Source organism: Cotesia glomerata, linkage group LG6 (genome assembly GCF_020080835.1).
Source record: "Cotesia glomerata isolate CgM1 linkage group LG6, MPM_Cglom_v2.3, whole genome shotgun sequence".
Taxonomy (NCBI): Eukaryota; Metazoa; Arthropoda; class Insecta; order Hymenoptera; family Braconidae; genus Cotesia; species Cotesia glomerata.
Window position 1 is genome coordinate 5,520,512 of NC_058163.1, and position 20,518 is coordinate 5,541,029.

Genomic DNA, 20,518 nt, shown 5'->3' on the forward strand with positions numbered 1-20,518 from the left:
ATATTTTGATAAAATATTTTCTTTTAATAATTTACAAATTTTTTGAACTTAAAATTTATGAGAGCGATATTTTTGAATCTTAGGAGTTTCAAAACCGTTAAATTAGAGTTATTCATTCATGATATTCATAAGTATTTAAAAAAAAGGAAGTGATTTTTTTTCAAACTAATTAATTTCTATCTCTTGTCAACATCGACCTCCACAATGTTAGCTTTTGTATGACAAGAAATTTAAATTATTGCTATTAAAAATTGACCAAAATGGGCTGAAATGGATAAGAACTGATATATTCAACATATGAGCAAGCATGTAAAAAATTGTTCTTATAAGTTTTCGGATGAAAAAATTAAAAGTTGAAATATGTGGCATAAAAAATTGATCACATTAAAATCGGTTTGCTACGAAAAAATGATAACAATCAGATAAATAGAACAATGGTAAATCATTGGACATGTAATGGTAATGGCGTCAACCTGCCATAACGTGACCCGGAAATAAATCTCAACGACCAAGGTACTGATCGAGAGTACAATGATCTTGATTATGTGCCCGGGAATCACGATTGGGCTTAACTTTATCTCCATAAAACTTTTTTATTTATTTTAAACTTTTACCTGCTCCCCACTTCTGTGTATTTTTTAATACTTGTAGAGCTGTACTTATTTCACTTCAAAAATATTCAACTATAATGTACCATGCCGATCTCATTAAAAGACATAAAGACTGCACAAAATCAACATTCAAATCTTAACGCATTTTCACGCGCGTTTGCTGCAATGCATGCTTGATTATAAAATTTATTGTTATTATTTTTATGTCTTATTAACGTGATAAGAGAATATATGATATAATATAATGTAAATTGTGATAATATAAAACATTTGAGAAGCGTGTAACAACATACAATTGTCGCGACACTGAGGCGCCTCCTGTCGCTGTGTCGGTCAACCTACGCGAAAATCACACTGACAATGTACTTTCATTGCTCCATGATACAGAAAGAAAATTTTCATGTTCATATATTTGTATATGGGTCGTAGGTTGATAAAATACTTCGCTGAGTTGGCACACGACATGGATCAAGTTACATTGCTAACGTTCGAGGTTAATAAATAATTTTATTCTAAGTGAGTCTAACTACGAGTTGAGAGGAATTATTATGACAAAGGCTTCGATCAAGTTTTTTTGTGTATATCATATGCTATTTTATTAGCTATTGATAAATGGCATGCCTTGATGTGTGAAGCGCTGATATAGTCTACTCTCGCGTTGAAATGAAAACATCAATTTATCCTATGACCCAGATTTTACTTTTTGTATTTGAGTATTTTAGTTTATTTTTATTAATTACTTAAAAATTAATAGAAAAAATTATTGTTATTAGTGCGGCGATTATTATTTAATTATTGTATTTATTTAGTTAATAATATTATATTATTGTTACCGAAGGTATGATTAAATTAAGAAATTAAGCGTGTGAGAAATTATTATGAAGCCGAACGAATTAATCGAGCAAAAGAAATTAATTGTAAAAGAAATTAAGACTGGGAAAATTATTCTAAGTTCCGAACAAGATTTAGTATGGGAAAGCGATGAATGGATATAAAATGAAAGAAATGACGATTATTATTTTGTAAGAAATAATTTAGGTAAGCGAAGATTTTATAAGTCCCGAGGACAATTTAGTATGGAAAATCAACGAATGGATATATAATAAAAGAAATTGCGATTAAAATAATAAAGAATTGTGAATTTGACGAAACGAATGGATAGAAAATGAAGGAAATTACGATTAAAATAATAAAGAATTGAGTTTCGAAAATAAAAACTTAGAATTTGGCGAGACGAATGGATAGAAAATGAAGGAAATTACGATTAAAATAATAAATAATTATTTTTAAATACTCGTTCGATGACGCCGGACAGATGGCGATAAATTTCCAATTTCGTTCGCTTTAAGTAAAAATTTTAAATATGATAGTCCAAAATTTTGGCACGGAGAAGCAATTCTTTCTCGGGAGAATTACTCGGACGAATACTTTTCACCAAGTGATTCCAGAGGATGATACTCTACCTGGAGTCTGACCAAGGCCCAGGTAAGTATCGTGAACCGACCGGATGAAAGTGCTACTCTCCGTGCCGAAGCCTTCAGCTGAGGTACGGTAGGTGATCATAAGCCGTGTAGGTGGGAGCGAGGAGGATACTCTCCACTTGCTCTCAGGGTAGAGTTTAGGACCCCACAGGGATGACGGCTAGTCGCCCTGAGGAGGGAGGGGGTGTTACTGGGAAACTAGTTAGTATTTTGTAGACCGCGTTTTTTTGAGTTCGAACCGTGAATACCGTCGTGTATGTTTGGATAGAAAGTTTCTATCGTATTAGTGTATATTGCTTATATTGTTTCTTGATTTTGAACCGCGTTAATGATTTTGAACCGTGAATATGTGTGAAAAGAGTGTTCTAATGTATTGTTTATATTGTTTAATTTGCTTATATTGTTTATATCGTTTATTAATATGATCAGGCCAGTAAAGAGGTTTCCTTTTTCTTTGATTTATTTAAAATGAAGTGTTTTGTTTATATTTTGTTATTGATAATGTGATCCCCGTTTATGACCCTGGACTCCGGCGAGCAAATTTCGAGCTGGGGATTTTATTAGATAATTATATTTTGAAAACGTGGACGTTACAACCCATACTGAATAGAGTTTAAAAGAAAAGTTTTGCAAATCGAAAAGTGCACGCCTCATGACGCTCATCTAATTTTTATGTAAAAAAAGTAAATTGTATTACTGTTTTTTAAAATAAAAGTGCATATTTATTTATTTATTTAATAATGCCAAGGCCGTTGCCAAATGGCAAAGTTTACAAAATAATTTTTGTAATAGTGGATACAATAATATAAAATATGACCCAGATTTTACTTTTTGTATTTGAGTATTTTAGTTTATTTTTTGTTAATTACTTAAAAATTAATAGAAACAATTATTGTTATTAGTGCGGCGATTATTATTTAATTATTGTATTTATTTAGTTAATAATTTTATATTATTGTTACTGAAGGTATGATTAAAATTAAGAAATTAAGCGTGTGAGAAATTATTACGAAGCCGAGCGAATTAATTGTAAAAGAAATTAAAAGACTGGGAAAATTATTCTAAGTTCCGAACAAGATTTAGTATGGGAAAGCGATGAATGAATATAAAATGAAAGAAATGACGATTATTATTTTGTAAGAAATAATTTAGGTAAGCGAAGATTTTATAAGTCCCGAGGACAATTTAGTATGGAAAAATCAACGAATGGATATATAATGAAGGAAATTGCGATTAAAATAATAAAGAATTGTGAATTTGACGAAACGAATGGATAGAGAATGAAGGAAATTACGATTAAAATAATAAAGAATTGAGTTTCGAAAATAAAAACTTTGAATTTGGCGATACGAATGGATAGAAAATGAAGGAAATTACGATTAAAATAATAAATAATTATTTTTGAATGCTAGTTCGAGGGCACCGGACAGGTGTCTAAAACGACCCTTCCGGTTCGTTACAAGAGAGTTGGGGGAAAAATGATAAACGCCAAAATTTGGCTCGATAAAGCAAGCAGTTCTTTCTCAGGAGAATTACTCGGGCGAATACTCTTCACCAAGTAATTCCAGAGGATGATACTCTACCTGGAGTCTGACCAAGGCCCAGGTAAGTATCATGAACCGACCGGATGAAAGTGCTTCTCCCCGTGCCTTCTGCTGAGGTACGGTAGGTGATCATAAGCCGTGTAGGTGGGGGCGAAGAGGACACTCTCCATTCGCTCTCGGGGTAGAGATTTAGGCCCAGGGGTGACGGCTAGTCTCCTGGGGAAGCGGGGAACCAGCTTTTGAAGTTTAGTTCGCGATTTTGACGCTCACGGCGAGTGAGAGTATGTGTGAGAAGAGTGTTCTAATATATTGTTTATATTGCTTAATTTGTTTATATTGTTTATATCGTTTATTAACATGATCAGGCCAATAAAGAGGTTTTTCTTTTTTTCTTTGATTTATTTAAAATAAAGTGTTTGGTTTATTATTTTGTTATTGATAATGTAATCCCCGTTTATGACCCTGGACTCCGGCGAGCAAATTTCGAGCCGGGGACAAGTAAATTATTTTATTTATTATAATTTTTTGAAAACGTGGACGTTACAAAAATTTAGAATATAATGAAGATAACAATAAAGATACTTTTGATTAATTTATAATATGATTTAAATTTAATTTAAACATGATTTAACTAGAGTAGATGAATTGATATGATAATTTAAGTCTCTAGCTCCATTAAATAATCAAACAATGTGGTTTTAAAGACCTCAAAACTGGAAGCACCAATAATATCAGGGGGTAATGTTCGCCAGAGACGAATGACAGTGATAACAAATGAGTTTTCATAATAATTTGATGCAAAATGCAGAATTTCAAAGTTAATATTGATTTATAAGCTAATCTTTGTGATCGTCGAGAATCAATGTCGGTAACCTGTTCACTCAAATAAGTCGGCTTATTTACTTCTAATAATTTAACGAAATACATTTAATACACATATATTACAAATTTGTATTATATCTACAATTTTTTATGAAATAGAAAAATAAAATATTCAAAGAATGTTTTTAATAGATGTCTACTTTTATCTTACAATTTAAATACAATTGTGATAGAAGTATTTTAAGACCTAAAAATTGCTTGACCTTGTGGTGTTAAGTGTAGACCACTACCTTTTACGTTTCGCGTTATGAGGTGTGCAATGAATTAGTTTATTTATTTATTGAATTTTAATGTCAAGGAATAGAGCCAAATGGCAAAATTATATACATAGACTTTTGTTTCACGTAATTAGAGTAAATACATGCATAATATAAAAATCTTATACTACTCATATTAGCATTATTCAAAATTTAAAAGAAAATCAAATATTTTTGTCTTAAAAGATTCTAAGCCAACAGAGTTTAGGAGCGCCAAAACTGTACAGCTGATACTACGAACGATATTGTATGATGAATTATATACGCATCAAAACATAGTATAATAAAGATAAACGATTAACCGTAAAAAACATTTCTATTTTCATAAGGTTTACATAGGTTTATTACAAATATAGGTTACAAATATAGGTTTATTACAAATATAAATAATGCTGTGAAGCGGGAAAGAATAGGAGTTACGGTAATTATTACGTGAAGCGTTCCACATTCACGTAACAGGATATTGGTAGGAAAGGATTGAGAAAGGAATGTGGAGAGGATCATCTTAATGTGAGTTTATAGAATATGCGAGAAAAAATTATTAGATAGCTCGGACTGGGATTCGAACCCAGAACCTTCCGAAGACATGTCGGCTACTCTACCATTTGAGCTATCCGGTCTATACTAAATTTCCTTTCGCTTATTCTATATACATTGATATCTCCATTAATGGCTTGATATGATTTGAGTATAAAAATATATCTTAATCAGTACAAAAGTGCTGCATAAATCCATGTACAGAAAAATTAACTTGAATCAAGAAAATAATTTTGAAGTTTATTGTCTTGATTTGAGTAGAAAAATTCTTGTTAAGAAATTTTTCTTGGTTTAAGTCAATTTTACTTAATTCAAGAATTTTTTGTCTTCATTCAAGAAAATGAAAATCTTCAAAATTATTTTCTTGGTTTTAGAATTTTTCTTTTTATTCAAGTTAATTTTGTTTGAGTGTGCTTAGTATCCAGGATGACAGTCCAATTTGTTTCAAAAAAATGCATTGAAACGTAAAATATTGGTCACATACTGAATTAGTAACTTTTTTCGCTGCATACTGGAGCTTAGTAGTATTGAATGTGTGATATCACGATTTATATTAAATCTATAATTTTATTCTGTATGCAGTTTTTATATTCCTTGGTAATTACTTTGTTTGCACGTCATAATATCGATTGTTCAGTTGCAGTAATATGAATGTCACATCAGTACTCAGCGCGTATATTATATTAACCTTATTTTCATAATTGATTTGATGAGAAAAGAAAATACGTGATCACAATTTAGTTTTTTCTGAAGATGGACTGTCGGCGAACTGTATTGCAATTATTAGATACATTGTAATGGTACCCGTAATCTGAAAAATAGTCTGTTAGATAAAACTTTCGATGACAAATGTTGATACAATAAATTGTACTCACTATTGCGAGAAGCGTACGATCTAAAGGCATTATATCATAAGCAGTAAATTCTACCTTTAAATGCAAGAGATCGATGGAAAATTGAGACAACTGCAATGAAGAGAAATCAATTTTATTGATTAACAACATCAATTATGATACCAAAAAAGTTACTTTTTCCACAATTTTATCATCTGTCATATTTCGATCTCGCAGTGTTGTTATATTTTTCGCCAGATGACTCGTCTAAAAATAAATTTTTTACTTAATTTATGTAAGATCTCTTACAACCTTTCGATTGCATTCCGATTTTTTTAGAAGTTTGCGTTTTTTTCTAACATACACGAAGAAAATATTATAGTAGAGTTTATTATCTAGCTTATGCTAAAATCTATTAACTGAATTCGATAGTAGTAAATATTATTTGAATAATTAAGTAAACCATCTGAATTGTAGTATTTACCATCCTGATGATAACTACTACTATTATGATGGTAATCAGTAATAAAAACTGTTATTATTTTAATTAGTTACTACTATTATCAAAATCGTAATTCGTAATATAACCTGATGGTTGCAGTTACCATCAGTAATAATAATAACTACTATCTAAGCTAGTAAAAAATATTAAAAAAATTAAGAATCTGCGTTACCGTGGATGCATTTCTGAATAAACGAAAAGCAGCTGTAGTTCACAAAAAATCGGGGTTAAATTCGGATTGAAATTATATTTAAATTTTTATTTGTCTAAAAAAAGTTTCAACGCCAAATTTTTCAAAAAAAATTTGAAATTTTTCATAAAAATCAAAATTTTCAATAAAATTCAAATAAAAAAAAAATTAAAATTTCAAAAAAAAAAAATTTTGAAGGGAATTAAAAATATTTTAATCTTTCAAAGAAAAAAATGTACATAAGCTAAGATATGGATGTAAATAAAGGATTTAATTAAGTAAATTTATATTATTTTTTCTTTCAGAATTTTTACAATCTGAGATGGTTACAGTTACCATCTTCGATTGTAACAGTTATCATTTATAATAATTACAATTATTATTTTTGATAGTAATCGTTACTATTATTAATAGTAACTATTACAATTGTCAATGATACCACCTATTATTTTGTTACTAATTAATTTTATTACCATTTTAGATAGTAGGAGTTACTATTTTTGTATAGCAGATAGTATAATTAATTTTTCTCCGTATACCTGTTTCTTGATTGTTGTGATGCTCGAAGTAAACATTAGAAATACAAAAACGATCCATATCAAACGTGGCGCCGTAACTTGCCATATCGTCTCAAAATTCCCGAGTTCCAACGCCGGTAAAAGACTGAGATACACACAAAATATAATTCTTTCAGCATAGCAAAGAATGGAAATTAAAACAGACATTCCATAAAAGTCAGCAGTATATTGGCACATTTCGCACAATTCTACAAACGCGTATTTGAGGTTATCAATGTCGGTAATGATCAATTTTCGCGACGTTACTTGAGTCACAGTAAATACTTGTGGGGTAGCATCCACTTTGAGACTACCCAACTTCAAAAAAATTGTATTAATAATGTCGAATCTTTTATTTAACTTGTTAACTATCATAGCATACTGTATCATTACACCCCCGCCGATTATTGTCGGCAGATTTTCGATGAAAATTCTGACTATCGAAAAATAACATGCGTCCAATATTAATATTAAAAAAATGGTTGTTAAGAAATTAATACAAAATATTACGATGTTGGTGTGATCGTATTTTTGTTCATAATTTTTGCACTTGCTTAACACCCTATCAACATCTTTGAAGCGGTTCATAACTCTTATTAGCTGCTTCTGTTTTATAATGTAAACGAGTGGAATAAAACTTGTGCATAACAATGTAATGAATATTACTTTGACTATTATCAACGGAACTAATTTTCCGGGAAACTTATCTGCAAATGACTCGTCTAATACTTCGTAAACACCGAGTAAAATTATAATTAAGCTTATTGATATGTTATAACATGTTCCGACGTATGAGAATTCCCAAATTTCTTTTTTATTATGAGTCCATGGTGATAATCCGAGAATTCTACTAAAAATATCTTGTATAAATTTATAATATTGGTAATATAACATATTGATAATATAATTTTCTTTTTAAAGAAATGAGAAATGTATGTTCTGCACAATGTAACGATCATCACTGAAAGCACGCAAGCGCTCTTCAGTTTTAGCTTTATAATTTATAGGAAACGATGTGTTATCTCATGCTAGCAAACTAAAATATTGATAACTGTTTTCATATTATTTGGCATTGTGAACAGTTATTTACCTTTCTTTTACGTCGAATATCGATTACTTAATCGGAATAATCTATATGATATATCAAGGATTATAATGTAAGGTTAAAAAGCTTGAATACTTACAAATTTAACTATTTTCCAAATGTAACGATTTTGAATATGAAAATAGGTGGAAGTTTCAGAAATGAACTGCAAGGTCAACCCTTTTCCAATTTTTTTATTTTTATAAATCATCTTACATGACTATATGCATATAGATCATGGTCTCTAAATCAGAAAATATAGAACCATATCAAGCTGTATATGACCAAATAAAAAAATTCTTTCACGGAAAGCACACTTAAGCAGATAATGTTGTTTTAGGTTATTATATGACATAAATTTTGGACTCTGTAAGAAGACTGAATCAGACTTATTCAAAGCTGTTGACAATATTTTAAATCTGAAAGAATCAGACTTTTTCAGAGATGTTATGAAGTAATATTAATAACTTTTATTTCTTGAGATAATATTGAGAGTTTAACAGTAAAAAGAAGAGAATATTTCTTTTCAAAAAATTTACTTATCAGAATTGGAGAAAACTTAAAATTAAAATCAAAAAAAGAATGCATGTTTTTTAAAAATTTTTTTTCAAATAATATTTTCATTACAAAAATACTTAAATGCGCATCAAATCGCTTATAGTTAACCCTAGTTAACCCTAGACTGGTCACTCTATGAACGTGACGCCGCGCTCAATTATATTTTTTTTATTACATCTTCAATATTTACTAAAATTATTCAAAAAAATTTGACTTTGTTCCTTGAACATTTTAGAATATATTAATAATTTTTTCAAATATCTTCGAAAACGTTAAATTGCTGAAAAAAAATTTCTTAAAAAAATTTGCGGGGCTTTCCTCATCGCTTGGCCAGAGTCGTAAGTAGTTTTTTGTCTGCAGAGTTGCCGAAAACACCTCTAGTCTCTGCCTGTCAAACGTGTATGAACTGACAACACCGTACGCTCTAAAAGCATTGCGGCAAATCCCTCATCACTTGACCAAAGTCGTTAGGTCGCGTTTGTTGACCAGTCTAGGGTTAAGCAAGTCAAAACATCAACAGCAAATGAAGTGCACTTGCTGTTGGAAACAGATACTACTCAAAGAGTGAATCAAATCAGTCTTTAATTTGGACTATCACTTATATAAATTAACTTTATAGGTAGGAAAGAATTTTCTAACGCAATCGGCTAGAATTAATTGATACTAAACATATTTTAGTCCACGAATTGACAATTAGAATCTTTGAGTATTCTTAGTTTCTAATAGATGGCGGATGGTTAATTAAGAGAGTACTCTGATTTAAAAATTCTGAAAAATCTATTTTTTCGTCTGCATATTTGGAAAGTTTAAGTCTTAAAGGATATATTCATAAGAAAATTTTTTGAAATTCAGTTTATTTTTGGAGTTTTCAAGTCAATTATATTTCTAGACCTATTTATTTATTTATTTATTTATTTATTTATTTACATATAGACCCAACAGCCAATTGGCCAATTAGAGGGGCTGGTAAAAGTACAATAATACAATGTTTATAGTAAAGATTTATCGCCTATAATATTTTACTTATATCATAAACATTTTAGTCTAATTATTTACAGTTTAGTTACAATATAATTATTCTCTACACAGTGGTACTTATTCATTTAGTTCATCATATCACGAAGCTGGACGATTATGGATACTACCCTTAGAGGAAATGACAATCGGCCCGAGCTTGGCCAAAGCTTGGCGCAATGCTCATTAACTCTGGGGCAAGCTTGAAATCCAAGCTTGGCCCAAGTCCGTCTAAGCATACAAATGATCTAAAAATTAAAATAAAAAAAAATTACAATTAAAAAATTTCTTTTTATCACTTTTTATCAAATGGCATGGGCCAGACTTGAATAGTAACTGTAGCCCAGCCCTGGTAATCAGGCATGGGTCAGACTTGAAAATCGGTATTGACTCAATACTAAAATTCAGTCTTGGCACAATACTTATTTTCAGTCTTGGCACAATACTTATTCTCAGTCTTGGCACAGTACTGATATTCAGTCTTGGCAGGAAGGTATTGTGCCAAGACTGAAAATAAGTATTGTGCCAAGACTGAATTTTAGTATTGAGTCAATACCAATTTTCAAGTCTAACCCATGTCTGGTTACCAGGACTGGGCTACAGTTATTATTCAAGTCTGGCCCATGCCATTTGATAAAAAGTGATAAAAAGAAATTTTTCAATTTTAATTTTTATGCAGGGCTAACGCAAGTTTAGACCATTTGACTCTTTATTAAGACCTAAATTTTATTAATTATGGAAATAAAGTGAAAATTGCATTTGCCCTAACCGAGATTCGAAACCGAGCCGCGCACTTGCAAAACCGATAACTAACCCCTACGCCATACGACTGATAAGTTGATCTACATCTCATCATTCTTATAAGCTAAATCTATATGGTGACAGAGTGTGATAGTTTATTATTTTCATAATTTATGTTATTTAATACTGTGTTTTGATGAAAATTAACAATTTTTTTGAAATGTTTATTAATTTAAAAAAATACAAAAGTCGAGTCCTTATATTACTTTAGAATTTGTACATCGTTTTGTTTACTTTTAATATTTTGTTATAAATTTGAATGTTTAAAATTATCAATACTAAAAATTCCACTGTAAATTATTATATTTTAATTTTTTTAAGACCATATCAATCTTGACGATATGTAATTATTTTTGTTAAATAATAAATTTTCAATTTAAGCATTTGAAAAAAAAATGACAGAAAAACTGTCAAGTTTACAGTTTTCAACACTGGCAAACCAAGACTTGTTACATATACATTGGCTATATCTTGGTTCAAGAGTAGTAAACCAAGACTTGTCACTTGAATATTGGCTGGGTCTTGGTTCAAGACTGGCAAACCAAGACTTGTTAGATAAATATTGGGTGGATCTTGGCTCAAGACTGATCAACCAAGACTTGTCAGTTGAGTAGTGGGCCAGTATTGTTCGGCCGAGTCTTGGCAACCCATTATTGTGCCAAGACAGGCCCCGTTGTATATAATTTTTTTCCTACAAGGGTAGAGCACAAATACAAAGCGATTTCCAAAATACTGATGTCAATGCTAGACCGTGTCAATTTTAGCTTTATACACGTCTTTAAATTTGGCCCAGAACTTCACTAGATATCGACATATCGCACTATAAAGCATTTGAAGATAAATTTTTTTAAGTTATTTTTAAAAAATTCTAAAAGTAAAAAGGAATAGGGCAACAATACAACATTTTTTCTCACATTACTGTCATTTTTTTTTTTATTATTAAAAAAATTGATGTCAAAAAATTTTTAAAAATAGAAAACAATATAAAATCATTTTTAATAAAAACTAATATAAAAAGCTATCATCGTTTTACAACTTCCCTCGGTAAAAAATATCCAAAATATTATGTTAAGAAAATTTTATTGGAAATAAATTTAAACTGTATTTTGCTCTTAAAAAAAATTTAATGCAGGGTATTAAGGTAATTGTCATAGGACAATATTGTCAAAAAATTAGAGATTATAGGTGCCGCAAAAGTATATGAGCTTGTAGCTAAGTAATCCGTAATTTTTACGCAAGACTGTATCCGTGGAGACGCAACCTATACAATTGTTCCTGTCCGACTCCGTATATATATACTATTCCATAAATTGTTGAACTTTAATCCGTTATTTATAAATAATTCGACAATGAAAAAATTTTTTTTAATTTTTTTTTTTAAATCCACAACAAATACATTAAAAGACAGTCAGTTTTTTGAAAGTTTCTGATAGTTAGTGTTTTTTTTTATAACTAAGAAACTGGTACAGAACTGCAGAGAGCATATGCAATCAATGTTAAATATTCAATTTTTAATTGAATTTATCTCGGATTATAGGTGGTCAATCGACTTCAAATTTTAAGGGTAATTGTATTCTCATGTCCTTAATAAGTATACAAAAATTAAGAATTTTCTGACGCTTTGCCTTAACCACGACAATTACCTTAAATGTTATCATTTCCTAAACACATAACTATTTATTTACTTGAATGATTAGAAAAAGCTTAATTAACGAATTTGGAGTTTTTTTTAAGTAATCGATAACAGAATAAATTTAGTTTTAAAAAAAATATAAAAAATTTTTTAATAACAACTATAATAGATCATTAAAAATCAATTATTATTTCCCAATGTCATTAAATAAGAAATATGTTTTTTAGTATTATTGTGAAAAATACATTCATTTTTTATTAGTTATAATTTTTCCTTTTTAAACTACTATTCTATATGTAACAAGTAACCGAATTTTTTTTTAATTGTCATAAGAAATAAATTTCATTTTCATAAAATCGTTAAAAGCGTTTTAATAATTTAGTCGACTGATCATAAACTTTCACGAGTCAATTTTGAAAAAATTTTTTTACTCCAATATGTGTGAAGTACAGAAAATTTGTGTTATTTTAATCATTAAACTGTTGATAAAAGTAATATTAATGGAAGATTATCATGTAGGTGACACTCTTAATGTTTTTATTGAAAAAAATTATAAAATTGGAGATATATTTAATGGTTATAACGGGTCTAAGTATATCAAAACAGAAAATTTTAGTCAAAATATCAATTACGAAATGTCACATGAAATATGCTTGCGGTTTGAATCGATAAAAAATTATATCTACCCAGAAGTTCATATTGATGAAATAATATCGACCAGTTTACCCTCAAAATTATTTAAATACTTAGATGTTTTGAGAGATCAATACTTTGAAATTAATCCCTTATACGTGAATAATAATTTTTTTACGTTTGGAATTGTTAAATTATGTAAAGTGATAGAAATACAATCTCTAGATATTGAACTGATTACGGAGAAAGATTTTCCACGAATCTCAAATAGAGTTAATTACAATATTTTACGGAATAAAACAGCTGTCTTTCGATTGAGGCGAGACAATGAAAGCCATTATGTTTCATCAATTTCGACTGGCACTTGTCTATTTCAGGTAAGGAAAAAATAAATACCTTTTACAAAAAACAAAATATTTATCCTAAAATTAAAAAAACTGAAAGTTCAAAATAATTATCTAAATCCATTTGAACGTATCAGAAAATTTAATATGTCCAAAAGCGAAAAATTTTTAGAAAATACTTGGGGTTTGTCAAATTTAATCAAAGTTCAAGGTGTTGAGAGAATTTTTAACTGTCCGCTAAGAAAAGGGGAAGTTATTGGTTTTACCCCGTTTTTCGAAAATCGAGGTTTTATCAGATCTCGACGTTTTGAGGTCCTAGGAAGCTTCCCTGACTATTCCCGCGATAGTGTCTGTATGCCTGTATGTATGTATGTATGTATGTATGTATGTGTGTGTGTGTGTGTGTGTGTGTGTGTGTGTGTGTGTGTGTGTGTGTGTGTGTGTGTGTGTATGTGACCCTCTTGTAATTGGTGCCATTCGATAGGGCTTGACAAAACTTAGATTTTGAATATAATTTGGACTGATGAGAACCGGTAGATTTTAAGAAATCTCAAAAAAACTACAAAAAAAAATTTTTTCAAATGTGGTTTTTTTTAAATAACTTCGAAACGGCTTTACCGATCGATCCCAAAAACTAATCAGCTCTTGACATCAAAAAACCACGTCGATCGCCGCCAGCCTGGTTGAAATCGGTTGATTTGTTCGTGAGTTATCGCTGTCAAAAGAAAACCCAAAAAAGTGTTTTTTCGGAATTACTTGAGAATTTCTAATTCAATCAATTTAAACTTGAGAAGTATTTATGAGGCTTAAAAAATGCGTCGAATGCCGCCAACCGCGTGAAAATCGGTTTATTCATTCAAAAGTTATTGCGGTTTGAAAATTTAAAAAATAATGTTATTATTAAACTTCTATCAGGCTTTTGAGCTCGAAGAGCTCACGATGACACGAAAATTATATTTCTGAGCTCAAAGAGCTCAAAAACGTAATTTGTGCAATTTTGAGCGCTTAGTTATGGAATTAGCGGAAAGTTGCAGGGTTGGCCTTTAGGGTCAACCGTTTTCCAGATTTTTTTTTTACTTATTTCTTATGTAAGCGGTCAAAATTACACATATTTACTTATGTAAGCGGTCAAAATTACACATTACGTTTTGACGAGCTCAAAACTCTAAATAGCAGTTTAATAAAACACAACTTTTTGAATTTTCAAACCGCAATAACTTTTGTATAAATGAACCGGTTTTCACGCGGTTGGCAGTATTTGACGCAGTTTTTTAAGCCTCATAAAGAATCTTTGAGTATGAATTGATCGAACTAGGAATTTCGTAGTGATTCCGAAAAAACACTTTTTTCGGTTTTCTTTCGACAACGATAACTCACGAACGAATCAACTGATTTCGACCAGACTGGCGGCGATCGACGTGGCTTTTTGATGTTAAGAGCTGATTAGTTTTTGAAATCGATCGGTGGAGACGTTTAAAAGTTATTGAAAAAAAACCACATTTCGAAAAAATTTTTTTTGTAGTTTTTTTTGAGATTTCTTAAAATCTACCGATTCGAATCAGTCCAAAGTATACTCAAAATCTAAGTTTGGTCAAGCCCTTTCGAATGGCGCCAACCACGAAGAAATCGGTCAAGCGGTTCAAAAGTTACAAGAGGGTCACATACACACACACACACACACACACACACACACACACACACACACACACACGCTGACGGAGGCTTGCAACCGCGTGAGGGAATAATAAAGCACCGGGATTAGACGGAATCCCTAACATTGCCTTAAAAACAGCTATAAAGGCAGCACCGGCATTATTCCTGGATGTTTACAACACCTGCCTCAAAGAAGGGATTTTTCCTCGAAAGTGGAAACAGCAACGGTTAGTGCTGCTTCCTAAAGGGAAAAAGCCACCGGATGAACCGTCATCTTACCGCCCACTTTGCATGCTAGATACAGCGGGTAAGATATTCGAACGCATAATTCACCAGAGAATTGAAGCAGTAGTCGACCCACTCCTGGCAGACAATCAGTATGGATTCCGGAAAGGACGATCAACCCTGGACGCAATCAAACTGGTTGTTGATACGGCCAAGGAAGCAATCGCAGGAACCAGATGGAAGGGTGGAACGAAGAAGTATTGCCTGGTGGCGACCCTAGACATCAGAAATGCCTTCAACTCCGCCAATTGGGAATGCATCATGCAGGCCCTCCAAGAGAAGAATGTACCAGAATACCTTCTTAAGATCGTAGCAAGCTACTTTGAAAACAGGGTCCTGAAGTATGACACGAAGAACGGTCCAAGGGAGTATGCTATTTCTGGAGGTGTACCACAAGGTTCAGTTCTAGGCCCGCTCCTGTGGAATATTATGTATGACGGCCTATTAAGACTAACTCTGCCAAGAAACGTCAAACTCGTAGCATATGCAGACGACGTAGCCGTAGTGATCGTTGCCAAACATCTTGACGAGATAAACCATGTGTTCGATCTCACTTTCGAGCGCGTTAACCGGAGGATGGACGCAGTGAACCTGCAACTGGCGCAACACAAAACTGAGGCAGTGCTTATTACCAGCAGGAAAGTGGTAGAGACAATTAGTTTGAAAGTCGCCGAACAAGAAATCACATCACAACCTTATATTCGATATTTAGGAGTGATGCTTGATGCCCGACTCAACTTTAAGCAGCAGGTAGAACACGTCAGTGCCAAGGCGTCAGCAGTGGGAACAAGTCTAGCACGACTGATGCCGAACATCGGAGGGCCAAAGCAGAGCAGAAGGGTACTGTTATCATCTGTAGTCACATCGGTGCTTACATATGGTATATCTATTTGGACCAACGCTCTCGAGATGCAAGAATCATGGAGGAAGGCTGGACCAGTATACCGACGGTGTGCCTTAAGAGTCGCCAGCGCCTTCCGCACAATATCCGAGGAAGCAGTGTGCGTTATTTCCGGAACTCTGCCTCTCAGAGTCCTCGCTGAGGAAAGACGGAACCTTTATCATCGTAAAAGGTCAACTACACTAAGCGCTGAAGAGCTCAGAACTGAAGAACGGCAAAACAGCTTCGACCGATGGCAGCTCCAGTGGGACGCTGCAGAAAAAGGAAGATGGACGTATCGTCTTATACCGAGGATCGACGACTGGCTGAACCGGAGTCATGGAGAGGTTAACTACTACCTTACGCAGATGTTGTCAGGACACGGCTGCTTCCGAGCCTATCTTCACCGCTTTAAGCACGACGATTCTCCGGAGTGCCCATCCTGCCCAGGTGTCGCTGAAGACGTGGAGCACGTGATCTTTGCATGTCCTCGTTTTAACCAACAGCGCGATGAATTAGAGAAGATTCTAAAAAGAGAATTCAACCGGAGACAATAGTAGAAGAAATGCTGTCATCAGAAGCTGTCTGGAACGCCACGAGCACCTTTGCCACTGAAGTGCTTACAGAGTTGCGGTCCATCGAGAGAAAAAGAGCAGAAAACAGAAACTAGAAGGGAGATAGAAATAAAAACATCTTAGCCACCAGAAGGAAGAGCGGCAGCTAATTCCTCCCCCCGCGAAGAAATGCCTTACGGCGGTACCATGGGGATCAGAGGATAGAAGAGAAAGGGGTTTAGGGTTTAGTGGGTAGGGGCGTTAGTGTCGAGTTAGTATGACGCTGCGTCGAGTCGCCACATATCCAGGCCAAACAGCTATGCCTAGAATCCGTAAAAGGATTCCCCCTACACACACACACACACACACACACACACACACACACACATACATACATACATACATACACACATACACACACATACATACAGGCATACGGACATCATCGCGGAAACATTCGGGGAAGCTTCCTACGACCTCATAATGTCGAGATACGATGAGAACTCGATTTTCGAAAAACGGGGTAAAACCAAAAACTTCCCGATTTTTGAAAATTTTCAATTTTCTTAGCGGGAAGTTAAAAAAGCTCTCAAATCAAATGACATAAAGTTGACATAATCGCACGTATTTTTGTTGCAAATATAATAAACAATATTTATGATATTAAGGTATCCTCCGTTAGAGAATTTATCATTCAGAATTTGATGAAATTTGACATATTAGTATATTATAAAGTCTTATGAAAAGTGATAGTTTTTATTTTATTTTACAAAAATTAACGTTCAGGTTTCAATAAAAATTTAGGTGATCAAAAGAACTAACATATTGAATACTTAGGGTAATTAAAAGTATAGATTCAGAGCATGTAATAGTAATAATTAATAAAAAAAACCTTTTAAAAGTTATCTCTGCCTCTCTTTCTCTAATGCGATTGCATGGGAAAATCAACTACGCGTGGGACAAAATAAAATAGATTTACGTTCTTCTAAATCCGCCATTTTTTCGATCCCCGTGAATCTACTTAGATGTACGTTGATCTACATCTCACTCTCCCTATGACGTGAAATTTTTTTCATATCTCCGTAAATCTACAACTATACATGTGTATTACAAGTTAGTTCTCTTGAGATCTCCGTATTTGAAAAACGCGCCAAAATTTAGATGTATGTAGATCTACTGAAGGTTGTGAAGGTGGTACTACCTCAATAAAAAATTTCTAAAATGTAGATTTTCGGTCCACCTATCCTTATATGGCCATAAATGGATAGATCCAAACATTTTTCTATGCGTTATACATTTTTAAGTCTTATAGGAAGCTGCTATGACTATTTTTACGAGGATGGCACTGTGTGTGTGTGTGTGTGTGTGTGTGTGTGTGTGTGTGTGTGTGTGTGTGCGTGTTTTTAAAATTTTTTTTTTTATTAAAAATTAATTTTTTTTTGTTGCATACAGATTTCCATAAAAGAGAAAATATTTTGCAGAAATAACGAGGACAGTCTATCAACAATTAAAAATTATGAATTCTTCAATAACCCAATTTACAGAAGTCACATTAAAACTCTGAGCGAAAATATAGAGCTTGAAAAAATGATTGATCTCTACTTTTTTCTCAATGATATCAACTATTCTCTGTACACCTTTCCTGATTTAAATTTGAATCATCAAGAAAGCCTATTAAAAATGTTAGAAAACAATTGTATTCTAAATTTCAAATTACAGTCATTTCCTGAACTGCCGATAGACAAAATGAAATCGACAAGACAGATGAGCCATGAAGTTAATCCAGCGGACATTATTCCGGGAAGTGTACTTAATATTGAAGAGTTGCTTGGCAGTGAATCGAGAAACATATCCGTGAAAAATGTATTAATTGAAAAAAATAACTACGCAACAGCACCATTTGTGGCTTCAAATTATGAAAACTGCTTTAAGAAGAATCAAAAAGGAGGTTTGAATTTTGAAGCTGGCGAGTACAATTATTTTGAAGAACGAATGAGGATCCAAAATTATGGAGTTGACCAGGAATATGCTACTGAAAATTTTACATGTTCAAAAATAATTATTTGTTCTGAGCTCAGAAAGCAAGACTTGTATTTTCCTCCACTCAAAATAGTAAAGCTTAATGAGAAATCGAAAGATAATATGAAGAATAACGTTTTTGAGAATGAGACTATTATGTTGTTATTTGCCGACAGAAATGAAACACATTACGTAACACATACAAAAAAAGGCGATTGCTTATTACAGGTCATCTTTTATTGATGTTATAGATTATTTATAGCTTAAGGGTGTAGTCTAGTTCGTCGGCTAAAAATATAGGCGATATTTGGGAATTCCTCGTGAGCTTGTTATGGAAGATATGTTAATAAAAGTTGTTAAGGATGATAACTGAAATTATTTAAATTCATTTTTTTTTTTGCTGTTATCTGTAAAAATAAATAGTAAAAATCAGTATTTTAACATGATGGAAGTCTATTTTGTGAATATTGATGTGCAAAATATGTAGTTGAAATTTTAGAAGGATCGGCCCAAGGATTCCGGAGAAGTCGTGTTGGCCATCCGTGAAAACGAAGTTTTGAGAAGAACGCGCTTTAAGTTTCTTTAAATGAAAAGTCTTACCAAAATTTCATTTGCGAGCCTTCACCCGTATCAGTTAACATATCCTCGGGAATTCTTATATACAAATTAGGGATGTGCGAATATTCGAGTTTACGAATTATTCGCCTCGAATTCGAATCGAATTATTCGATTCAAATTTCGAATCGAATATTCGAATGATACGAATAGTTCGAATAACTCGAATAGTTCGAATAGTTCGAATAATTCGAATATTTCAAATAATTCAATCAGTCGTCTTCTGTCGATAAACTAACTTATTTTTGTGTAAAAATTAATTCGTTGTATTTTATTTGACTAAATGAAGTCTTCATAATTATTTGATAGTAAAGTCTGCTTATTATTTGTAATGAATATTTCTTGGTGTATTCGGGCCCCCCGCCTCGGGGCACCTCGCCATTTTGACATTTCTCGACATTCGAAAAATGTAAAAAAAAATTAAATTTTCGAAAGTGATCAACTAGACTACACCCTTAATAGACTGGAATTATTATTTAACAGATATTTATTTTGCAGGTGTTGATATATCCGGTGGAACTTTCGTATTTTACAGATAATTCAGGAATCGAAGTAAAAACTATTCATAAGAGCAGAATATTATCGGCGACTAACAACGATACTCTCGAAAGATGGGCAGAAACTGTGACTCAAAATGATCTGAAGAGCATCGTAAGTGAAAAAAATAACGCCATAATTTCGGCAATTTTCGAGAAGCTACATCACAACGATTCAACAAACCAAGCTTTAATAAGTCTCTTTTTGAATGAGTTGTATTAAATTATTTAGTAACATTTTTTAAAAACAAAATTACAGCAATTTTACTACTTTTTAATGTTTATGTGACAAAATTATCTTTGTTGGATAACTATGTTTTTTTTTTTTTTCGTATTATTCTTTGGATAAAAAAAAAATTATCTGATCTATATATTATAAATATTTTTTTATATCTAGTGCTATGTATAGTTGTTTTATCAAATGTATGATTGTAACGATTGTATCGTGTAATTACTGATAAATTAATAAATAAACATAATATTTCTAAAGATGATTATTTTTTTATTATCTTGCT

At 32.1% G+C, this 20,518-nt stretch overlaps 2 protein-coding genes across 2 annotated transcripts; one reads left to right on the top strand and one right to left on the bottom strand.

The window, feature by feature from the left end:
- Positions 1-5,681: 5,681 nt before the first annotated feature.
- LOC123267068 lies at positions 5,682-8,324 on the bottom strand. Its single transcript, XM_044731562.1, has 4 exons — positions 7,377-8,324; positions 6,341-6,412; positions 6,188-6,277; positions 5,682-6,123 (listed from the first exon to the last, which is right to left on the bottom strand). The coding sequence occupies exons 1-4, from the start codon at positions 8,286-8,288 to the stop codon at positions 6,043-6,045; spliced, it is 1,155 nt and encodes a 384-aa protein (XP_044587497.1). The 5' UTR covers positions 8,289-8,324; the 3' UTR covers positions 5,682-6,042.
- A 10,202-nt stretch (positions 8,325-18,526) lies between these two features.
- On the top strand, positions 18,527-20,226 carry LOC123267257. Its single transcript, XM_044731811.1, has 2 exons — positions 18,527-19,080; positions 19,966-20,226. The coding sequence occupies exons 1-2, from the start codon at positions 18,580-18,582 to the stop codon at positions 20,224-20,226; spliced, it is 762 nt and encodes a 253-aa protein (XP_044587746.1). The 5' UTR covers positions 18,527-18,579.
- Positions 20,227-20,518: the final 292 nt, after the last annotated feature.